Source organism: Hylobates moloch, unplaced genomic scaffold (assembly GCF_009828535.3).
Source record: "Hylobates moloch isolate HMO894 unplaced genomic scaffold, HMol_V3 SCAFFOLD_12, whole genome shotgun sequence".
Lineage (NCBI taxonomy): Eukaryota > Metazoa > Chordata > Mammalia > Primates > Hylobatidae > Hylobates > Hylobates moloch.
In genome coordinates, this window is record NW_026652287.1 from 30,918,149 (window position 1) to 30,929,329 (window position 11,181).

At 39.6% G+C, this 11,181-nt stretch overlaps 1 protein-coding gene across 2 annotated transcripts in view; it reads left to right on the top strand.

The window, feature by feature from the left end:
* The window catches only part of WASHC3 (WASH complex subunit 3), a 49,754-nt gene extending 42,716 nt beyond the window's left edge, over window positions 1–7,038 (top strand). For both annotated transcript variants that reach the window (XM_032168878.1, XM_032168877.2), the window contains exon 7: window positions 6,786–7,038. In XM_032168878.1, the coding sequence (XP_032024769.1) occupies window positions 6,786–6,870 (85 nt within the window). In that variant the 3' untranslated portion in view covers window positions 6,871–7,038. The remainder of the gene's footprint in view (window positions 1–6,785) is intronic.
* The last annotated feature ends 4,143 nt before the right edge of the window (window positions 7,039–11,181 follow it).

The following is an 11,181-nucleotide window of genomic DNA, read 5'->3' on the forward strand; positions in this document are numbered from 1 at the left end:
AAAATTAGAATGTGCACAGCATCTGCTATGCAAAAAAGGGCAGATTTGTATATACTTCGTCCTTCCTGCTGCACCTTCTATATTTTGGCTATTTTTAGTTGAGGTCAACCTAGTAACTTCTTTGAAAAGATATATATTTTTAAGATAGTTTAGACTTAGTAATTAGCTTAAACTTAAACTTTTAAAAAATTTGCTTTTGTTAAGAATTTTACTGATAATTTTGGTGTCACAAATATAAATATGCTTATTAAAATGTAACCACCAAGCTAGTGTTTTTATTGTAACCACCAAAGATTGAAATTTTTTAAAAATATACATGATATTCATGATATATATTTTTCTGTATTTTGTTGACATAATCTTTTTTGGAAATTCACTTATGTATTTAAAATAACAAGAGACTATTATAAAGTCCTAATTTCCAAATTTTAGTAGTAAAGTGTGTTTTCTTTGAATTGGGAGAAGCTAAAATTTAGTAGTTTAAGGTAGCAACTTTTTTAAATATGTCTTAAAATTTCTTTCCATGAAAAACAATTTGTAGGGTGAATTAAGAACATTTATGATCATAATATGCAGAGCCAAATTTCTGTTCCCCTTGAAAATACGAATATCCAGCCTGGAAACGATGGTATTGCTGTGAGTTTTATTATTACTAGTAATATTTATAAGGCTTTACAACTTATAAAATGCTTTCCTATAAATTACTTCATTTGATTCTTGTGGCTTGCTTTTCTTTTTTGTACCCAAAGAGAACTAGTATGTACTTTTTCTTTTGTTCTCCTGGAAATTCCAATTTCAAGTAGCATAAAATTTATTTTAACATGAATTAGGGGGCCAGGCGCGATGGCTCATGCCTGTAATCCCAGCACTTTGGGAGGCTGAGGCGAGCGGATCATCTGAGGTCAGGAATTCGACACCAACCTGGCCAACATGGCGAAACCCTGTCTCTACTAAAAAATACAAAAATTAGCTGGGTGTGGTGGCACTCACCTGTAATACCAGCTACTCAGGAGGCTAAGGCAGGGAGAATTGCTTGAACCTGGGAGGTGGAGGTTGGAGTGAGCCAAGATGGTGCCACTGCACTCCAGCCTCTCTAAATAAATAAATAAATAAGTGAGACTTCATCTCTAAATAAATAAATAAATAAGTGAGACTTCATCTCTAAATAAATAAATAAATAATAAAATGAATGAGGAGCCAGGTGCAGTGGCTTATGCCTGTAATCTCAACACTTTGGGAGGCCAAGGGTGGAGGATCACTTGAAGCCAGGAGTTCTAAACCAGATTGGGCAACAAAGTGAGACCTCATCTTTACAAAAAATTAAATTAGCCAGGTGCGATGGTGTGTATCTGCAGTCCCAAGTACTTGGGAGGCTAAGGCAGGAGGATCACTTGAGCCCAGGAGGCTGAGGCTATAGTGATCTCTGACCATCCCACTGCACTCCAGCCTGGGCAACAGAATGAGACGTTGTCTCCAATAAATAAACAAAGACAATAAGTATGAAGAAATTGGAGCCCCTGTGCATTGTTGGTGGGAATATAAAATGATGCAGCTGCTATAGAAAAGAGTATTGTGATCCCTTAAAAAAATTAAAAATAGAATTATTCAGCACTTCCACTTTTGGGCATGTACCCAAAAGAATTGAAAGCAGAGTCTCAAAGAGATATTTGTACACGCATGTTCATAGCAGCATTTTTCACAATAGCCAAAAGATGGAAGCAATGGAAGTATCCATCAGTGGATGAATAGGAACAATTATGGTATATACATACAGTGGAATATTATTCAGCCTTAAAAAGGAAGGAAATTCTGACGTATGCTACAACATAGATGGACTTTTAGGACATTATACTAAATGAAATAAGCCTATCACAGAAGGACAAATATTGTATGATTCCACTTGTATGAGGCATCTAGAGTAGTCACATTCATAGAGACAGAAAGAATAGTGGTTGTCAGCCGCTGGAGGGAGAAGGGAATATTATTAAATGAGTACAGAGATTCCAGTTTTGCAAGATGAAGAGAGTTCAGGAGATGGATGGTGATGATGGTTGTACAACAATGTGAATGTACTAAACACTACCATATACTTAAAAATGGTTACAATGTTAAATTTTATGTTATCTGTATTTTACAATAAGAAAAATTTTAAAAAGAAAAAAAATGAAGACAGACAATAACAAGTGTTGCTGAGGGTGTGGAGAAATTGGAACCCTCATACATTGCAGGTACAAATGTAAAATGGTACAGCTGCTGTGGAAAAGTTTGGCAGTTCCTCGGAAGGTTAAAGAGAGTTTCCACCTATTGCTCCTGCTAGATGTTCTAATCTCATCTACTGTTGCACCCCAGTGTCCCTTACACTGTAACTACCAAATGACTTACAGTTTCTGAATGCAGCCTGCTACACTATCCCATTTTATTCTTTACCCAGAATGCTGTCATTCTCTCTTATTTCCACCTTCTCTGTTTCTGGCAAAGTCTTACTCGAATCACAAAACTCTTCACAAGTGTTTGCAACTCTTTGGAGTCTTCTCTGACCAACTTAAGCAGATTGTTTTTTCTTTTCACACAAACAGTTCAACTTTATTTGTATATATACAGCCGTGCATCGCTTAAGGACAGGGATATGTTACAAGAAATGCATTGTAGGTGATTTTGTCATTGTGCAAACATCATAGAGTGTACTTACACAAGCCTAAATGGTATAGCGTACTACACACTTAGGCTATAAACCTGTACAGCATATTACTGTACCAAATACTGTAGGCAATTGTAGCACAATGACAAGTATTTGTGTATCTAAGCATATCTAAACATAGAAAAGGTACAGTAAAAATGCTGTATAAAAAGTAAAAAATGGTACCTGCATAGGGCAGTTACCATGAATGGAGCTTTCAGGACTGGAGTTGCTCTGGTCACCCAGTGAGTGAATAGGGAGTGAATATGAAGGCCTAGGATGTTATTATACACCACTGTAAATTTCATAAACACTGTACACTTAGACTACACTAAATTTATTTAAAAAATTTTTTTCAATAATAAATTAACCTTAGCTTACTATAACTTTATCAACTTTTTACCTTTTTAACTATTTTGTAATACTACTTAGCTTAAAAGACAAGTCATATATTGTACAGCTATACAAAAATATTTTCTTTCTTTATATCTTTATTCCATAAACTTTTTATTTTGACTTCTTAAACTTTTTTGACAAAAACTAAAACACATACAAGGCCTACACATGTCAGGATCATCAATATGACTGTTCTCCTCCATATCCTGTCTGACTAAAAGGTCTTCAGGGGCAATAACAGGCATGAATCTGCTATTTTCTATTGTAACAATGCCTTCTTCTGGAATATCTCCTGAAGGACCTCCCTGAGGCTGTTTAATGTTAACTTTTTTTCGAAAAGTAAGTAGAGGGAGTACACTCTAAAATAACAACAGAGGCCAGGCGCAGTGGCTCACGCCTGTAATCCCAGCACTTGAGGAGGCTGAGGCAGGTGCATCACCTGAGGTCAGGAGTTGGAGACCAGCCTGGCCAACATGGAGAAACCCCATCACTACTAAAAATACAAACATTACCTGGGCATGGTGGTGCATGCCTATAATCCCAGATACTCAGGAGGCTGAGGCAGGAGGATGGCTTGAACCCTGGAGGTGGAGATTGCAGTGAGCCAAGATTGCACCACTGCACCCTAGCCCGGGTGACAGAGCAAGACTCTGTCTAAAAAAATATAAAATAAAATGAAATAACAACAGAGGCTGGGCGCAGTGGCTCACGCCTGTAATCCCAGCACTTTGGGAGGCTGAGGCAGATGGATCACTTGAGGTCAGGAGTTCAAGACCAGCCTGGCCAACATGGTGAAACCTGCTCTCTACCAAAAGTAAAAAAATTAGCCAGGTGTGGTGGCGCATGCCTGTAGTCTCAGCTACTGAGGAGACTGAGGCAGGAGAATCTCTTGAACCCAGAAGGCAGAGGTTTCAGTGAGCCGAGATCACACCACTACTCTCCAGTCTGGGCAACAGAGTGAGACTCCTTGTCAAATAAAATAAAATAACAGAAAGTACAGTATAGTAAATACTAGGCGATAGAGGTTTCTCAGCTCCATTATAATCTAATGGGACCATCATCATATGCAGTTCATCATTGACTGAAACATCATTATGTGGCACATGGCTGTATCACATTCTGTAACAATTTGTTTGCATTTCTGTCTCCCTCACAAAAATTTTAGCTGCTTCAGGGAAGGAACTACTTGTTATTCATCTCTGTATCTCCAGTACCTAACACATTTTCTAGCAAATAGTAGATGCATGATGATGAAAATAAATAATCATAATAACAGCAGATAATATTTATTTGATACTATGTGCCAGATATTATCGAACACACTTTACATTTATTAATTTAATCATCACAAAATCCAATCAGTCAGACACAAAGTAGTTAAATAGCTTCCCCAAAGTTGGCCAACAAGTAAGAAACAAGGATGGGATTTTAGCACAGTCTGTACCCAGAGCCTGTATTCTTAGTTACTATGTAATATAGCATCGCATGTATACATGTATCAGTAAATGGTTACACACATAAATTAATGAATTTTATAGTTTCAGTTTCTTCTAGTCCTAAGCTGCTTTTACCCTTTTCCGTTTTTTTTTTGTTTGTTTTGTTTTGTTTTGTTTTGTTTTTTGAGACAGGGTTTCACTCTGTTGCCTAGACTGGAGTGCCCAGGCATGGTCACAGCTTACTGCAGCCTCTGCCCCCAGGCTCTAGTGATACACTTCAGCCTCCAAAGTAGCTGGCACAATAGGCCACTACTGGCTAATTTCTCTGTTTTTTTGCAAAGGATGGGGTTTTACCCTGTTGCCCAGGCTGGTCTTGACCTGCTGGGCTCAAGAAATCCGCCCTCTTCGGCCTCCCAAAGTGCTGGGATTACAGGCATGAACCAACATCCCTGGCCTACCCTTTTCTAAAGTAGCGTTTATTTTAGGAAGTTATGTACATTGTTGTATTTGTTTGAGTTGTCATAGATACTAATACAATTTTGATGTGGTATTAAAATAATTCCCACTGGTAATGTTTTCCTGCTTAACAAAGTGTAGACAGTAAGAAATCAAATATATAGCAAAGAGAAATTTACTGGGTAAAATGTGCCTAGTATTCATACCCACTAATTCTAGAGTTGTTGCTTCTAATGAAAAGGGAGGAAGATGATGGTCCCATGTTAGTATTTTAGGCAGATGGAGCATCAGTCAAATCCTGGAACTGCTGTACCCGGCTTTAAAGTTTCACTGTATTGAGTACATAATGCTTCCTTGTAGATATAATCTAAAATTGTTCAGCAGAGCAAATGGGTTTATATTTGACAACTAGGGAGCAATGCCAGCATTATTTTCTCTTTTGTAGTATGCCAAATATATTTAAAAATATAAGCCATAATTTTAATACCTAAAGTAACTGTTAGACTGTGCATTTTCTTATTTTAGTAATAGTAATTTCTGTTTGTGGTGAATATGAGTTTTAAGTGTCCTAAATGTTTTTTTTTGTTTTTTTTTGCAATGTTCCTGAGGGAGAAATCAGTCTGGTAGTTTTTAATTATTAAGATATAGCAGTTATAGGCCAGGCACGGGGCTCGCATCTATAATCCCAGCATTTGGGAGGCCAGAGCGGGTAGATCACAGGGTCAGGAGATCAAGACCATCCTGGCCAACATGGTGAAACCCCGTCTCTACTGAAAATACAAAAATTAGCTAGGCGTGGTGGCGCACATCTCTACTCAGGAGGCTAAGGCAAGAAAATGGCTTGAACCTGGGAGACAGAGGTTGCAGTGAGCCGAGATCACACCACTGCACTTCAGCCTGGTGATAGCGCGAGACTCCATCTCAAAAAAAAAGAAAAAGATATAGCAGTTATATTGTTACTCCTTTTCCTCTTGGTTTCCCCCCAAAAAATACTTTTCTTGCTTAATTTACTTTCTTGGTAAGAGTGAATAGAGGCTAAATGATAGTGCCACTACACTGATTAAATGACTTACTGGCACAAAACTATTGAGGCTTAACTAGTTGACTGTTTTAATAACATCATTAAAATTTCATTTTGGTTTATTAGAGCACATCCATGCAAAGTTGGAATCTAACCATTCTCATGTCTCCTTATAATGCCTAGGGGATCTTTGAAACAGTATTTTTGCCAACTCATACTTTCTATTTTCATTCTGTAAAGATAAAACATGTAAGTGAAAACGTTTAACAAACATTAAGAACCTTCTTTGACCAGGCACTCTCCTTCGCTACAAAATTTCCACATTACCTATTTTTTTACTAGCCATTTTTGAACTCTCTTCCATTTCTAAGTTTCTCCCTGCAGCTTTCCTGAACATGAAACATTTCGTTTTCTTTTCGTCTCTAGCTTTCCTTTCTCTGTACCTCATGTACACTTGGAAGCTTCAGGGATTTAGCACTGGTCATGCCAGCCTCTACAGATCACGTCCCTGTCTATAATTGGGTCTCCATGGTAATGAGAAGCAGAAAGTGCTGAAGTAGCGCACTATGTAAGGACTAGCAAGAGAACATACTGTCGCGGCCTCTACAGGCATAGCATTGAATCCCCATGGTGCCGAAGAAGCCCGAGAGAAGCACGCTGTGGTGTAGAGCGGCAGACTGAGGACACGGACTTGGCAGATTTATTAGCAGCAATATTCTAAGATGAACCAAATTTAAGAGTTTGTAAGTGCTCTTTTCAACTGGAAAAGACCTTTAAAATTTTTTTTCTTTTCTTTTAGGAGGCCAGATGCTCCAGTGCCTGATGGCGAAAGTGAAAAAACTGTAGAAGAAAGTTCAGATAGCGAATCTTCTTTTAGTGACTAAGCTTAATTTTGATAAGAATTACATATGCATGCATAGGGGTACGTTTACATTCTGTAAGAGATTGAGCCTGAACTCTCTTAGTCATAAAAACATCAAATGGCCACATGTCCACTACCAAGCTTCTTCTATGTTAAAAAAAAATAATAATAAAGCAGTTTTAACCTGCCAGTGTATCTTGTTGCTAAAATAAAGGGCCTCAAAATGAAAAATAGGATAACCTAAATAAAGTACAATTAGTGCTACAAATACTAAGATAGAATATTTTAGAGATGCAATGAGCAATTACAGTCAGGCACGGTGGTTCATGTCTGTAATCCCAGCACTTGGGGAGGCCGAGGCAAGTGGATCACCTGAGGTCAGGAGTTCAAGACCAGCCTGGCCAACATGGTGAAACCCCATCTCTACTAAAAATATAAAAAGTAGCTGGGCGTGGTGACAAAAATTAGCTGGGTGTGGTGGCAGGTGCCTGTAATCCCAGCTACTCGGGAGGCTGAGGCAGGAGAATCACTTGAACCCAGAAGGTAAAGCTTTCAGTGAGCCGAGATTGCGTCATTGCACTCTAGCCATGGCGACAAGAGTGAAACTCTGGCTTAAAAATAAAAAGAGATGCAATGAGCAATTTTAAATGAAGTCAGTGTGAGTTCAGTGATCAATAGTAGACCCAATGCAAAAAAAAAACTGAATTTGGCTAAGTGAATTATTCAATTTTTGTGACTATTTTAGCATGAATCCATGATATGGATTCATATCATGAGTTGTTAATGACATTTCTGGTAGAAAGTAATACTGGGTTGAAATTTTCTGTGACAACTTAAAACTTACCTGTGGGTATGGAACACAAACCTATTGCTTCTAGGCTACAAACCCGCACAGGATGTCACTGTACTGAATACTGTAGGCAGTTGTAACACAATGGTATTTGTGTATCTAAATGTAGAAAAGGTGCAGTCAAATATGGTTTTATAATCTTAGGGGATGTTGACCAAAACATTATGCAGTGCTTGACTATATTTATTAGCAGATGGAAATTGAATCGAAGGTCGTTTCAGTGTGGTTCAGAATGAGTAACCATCATTGCTATCAACTCCTGTATTAGCTAAACAAAAAAAAATGTGTGCAGGATTAAAATGTTCTCACCTCACCTTGCAAATAAGTAATTATTATTCATAGTTATTTACACACAGTCTAGAAAATTCCTAAAGTACTTATGTGAAAAATATATAAATGCATTTAACTAATGGTGCCCATTTTAGTTTAGTTCACCTTCAAGTAGAGCCTGAGAAAAGGACTTGGGTGTATATAGGTCATTCACAAGGTGATCCCAGAAAACAGAAGTAAAAAAACAGGGAGAGGAAAAGGGAGAAAAACACTTTTGTGTTTAACTTTTGTTTATTATCGGCCGGGTGCAGTAGCTCACGCCTGTAATCCCAGCACTTTGGGATGCTGAGGTAGGCGGATCACTTGAGGTCAGGAGTTTGAGACCAGCCTGGCCAACATGGTGAAACCCTGTGTCTACTAAAAATACAAAATTTAGCCGGGCGTGGTGGCATGCACCTGTACTCCCAGCTACTGGGAGGCTGAGGCAGGAGAATCACTTGAACCCGGGAGGTGGAGGTTGCAGTGAGCCCAGATGGCACCACTGCACTCCAGCCTGGGTGATAGAGTGAGACTCTCTCTAAAATAATAAAAAATTTACAAAGTGTGTTATCAAGATTGCCAGTTGGGGTTTGAGTGCTCCAAGACCTTCTGAGAAGCTTTCAGAATGCCTCCCAAAATTTTCCACCTAATAGAACTGGGAACATTTATTAACCAGTTTCCATCCCCCGTTAGTTGAGTTGCCTCCAGGGGCATTAATTATCCCTGCACTTCTGGGCTGTGCTTCTGTGTGGGAAAGCAGCACCCCAGTGTTGAAGAAAGACTTGGAACAGGAAGCAGAAAGATACATGGCTTCGGCCTGCAGTGAGATTTCACCAACAGAAAGGACAAGTCCAAGCTTACTCACCTAGAACTATCCATGTAGCTGTGACTGATACTGGAAGTGGATGAGGGAATGTGCAAAAGAGATATTTGCTGCAGTCTACCCAAATGCAGTCAATTCAGAACTGCTTGAGTCCCATGTTAAGTCTCCTTTGTCTTTTGTCTGTGGGATAACACAAGATGATGGCCAGCCACAGTCTTTCTAAAATCTACACAGGAAGATTAGTGAGACAAGCCGCAATGTCACTACAACTGAACGCAAGGCCAAAATGGTACTTATCGTCTTCTTCCACCACCTGTTTTACATTTCTCCTGCTCTATATCAGAAATCCCACTGGTCTAGGCTGGTTGTCATGCATAGTGACCCAGACCTTCATCCTGTAAGTTTTCTAGGGCTTTGATTGCTTTGCCCTGTTTTGGCTATGGTTATCACAATCATCTGTTTGCTGTTTTATACCAGGCACTGAAGCACCACGACATGCCCCAGTGAACCACCTGCATTCTAGACACATTCTTCCTGTTTCATTTTGTAATCACAACCCTAGCTCCTCATGTTAACATATTACTTCCTATTTTTGTCCCACAGACATGAGCAGTCCCAAGGGACCGACTGGCAGCAGTAGATTCAGCTTGACCGATTGGCAGCAGTAGATTCAGCTTAGTGAAATCCTTACTGTGCTCCCCCATGGAAGTGTGCTAGTTCCTTCCCCCTACCCCATCTGGGAACTGGGACTTGCAGCAAATTCTGAGGCGGCAGGGATGGGAAGCACAATTACAAAAGAATGTCACTGAGAATGGTGGAGAAGGACCATTCCTATTTCTTTTCTCTTGGTTCCTGGATCTGTGAATCCTGGCAGTTGAGGACATGGCATCATATGCTAGCCATTTTTGTAGTGCATTTACCACATCCTAGAGATTAGCACTTCTACCTTGTAGAATGTCATCTCTGAGCTGGTGCCTACAATGAACCTATAATAGACCGTTTCATTGTTCTATTTGATTGGTTTCTTCTGGATAGTGCTGTATGTGGTAAGACCAGTGGATCCAACAATTCATGCACCTATTGTTACTCATTTACTACAAAATAATCCCAAGATCTGAGGCAGTGTAATGCAAGATACCATGTTGGTAATAGACATCCTGTAGGCTATCAGAGAGTAATGCTGGCAGAGGTGCCGCTGGAAGGAAAGGAAAGCCCCTATTAAGAGTAGTAACTAATTACAATAAGAAAGAATTACTCCTCTTCCAGAATGGAAGGAATTTAATGCAAATAAATTGCTCCCAAATGACTGGTTAACCTCTTCAAGGAATAGTACCAAATCATTGGTCTCTGCTGCCGACAAATAGGGTATTCAGCAGTAGCTGAATCCTAGCTTATCTAGCTCATCACTAGATGAGCATTAGTGTGGAAGCCCAAGCTGTTGGGCCCAAGCATAGCCGGCATCTCTGCTGCCACGATTACTCCATTTGTGGGCTCATTGTGTAACCTGGGGCAATCAAGGACAAGGCTGGCTGACATCTACTGGAGAAATCGTCTTGTCCACCTAATTTTTGCCTCCTCAGGTGAGTCTTTTCTTTCTGGCATTTCATCCTACAAAAATCTCCACACTTTGGGCACATTCCCATGGTTTTGTCCACATTCTTCATCCTTAAATCTCACTTTCTCTAATCTTCTAATATTGCTCCCTCCTTATCCCTGACCAGCCAAGCCAGTCACCAGGATCAAAAGTCTGTAGTATTTAACTCAGGCCATGTGCTTCTTTAGCAACATCATGACAAAGTGTACTGTTTGAAGCTGTGTCCATCAGGAAGATTATTTTCCCCACCACTAATTGTTAGAGCCACCTCTGTCAGAGGCAGCAGTGTGGCAGCCAGCCATTTTTGCCTACACCAATATATCAAGCTTGTCCATGCATCAACAAGGTCCACTGTTTCCTGTCAGCTAGTGAGATAATATTGCAAAAGTAGCTTCAATTATTCACTTTCTCCCTATTGCATGCCTTTTGCCATGTTTGCATTGCCCTCCCCCTCTGAGTAGAACATTTGGCCTTAACTTTAGATTCTGAACTTAGCCAATGGAATATTAACAAATGTGATCCAAGCAGAGGCTTGACAAATACTTGGTTGGTCTTGCCTTCTCTTGTGGCTCTATTATTGACATAAGAACTTGACTTGGATAGTCTAATGAGGATGAAAGATGCGTGGAGCAGAGATGAGTTGTTCCATTCATATATCAGCCAACCCAAGACATGAGCCAGGCCAGCCAAGATCAGAAGACCTACCTAGCCAACTCTCAGCTGGCTGTGGATGTGAATAATAAATGCTCACTGTTGA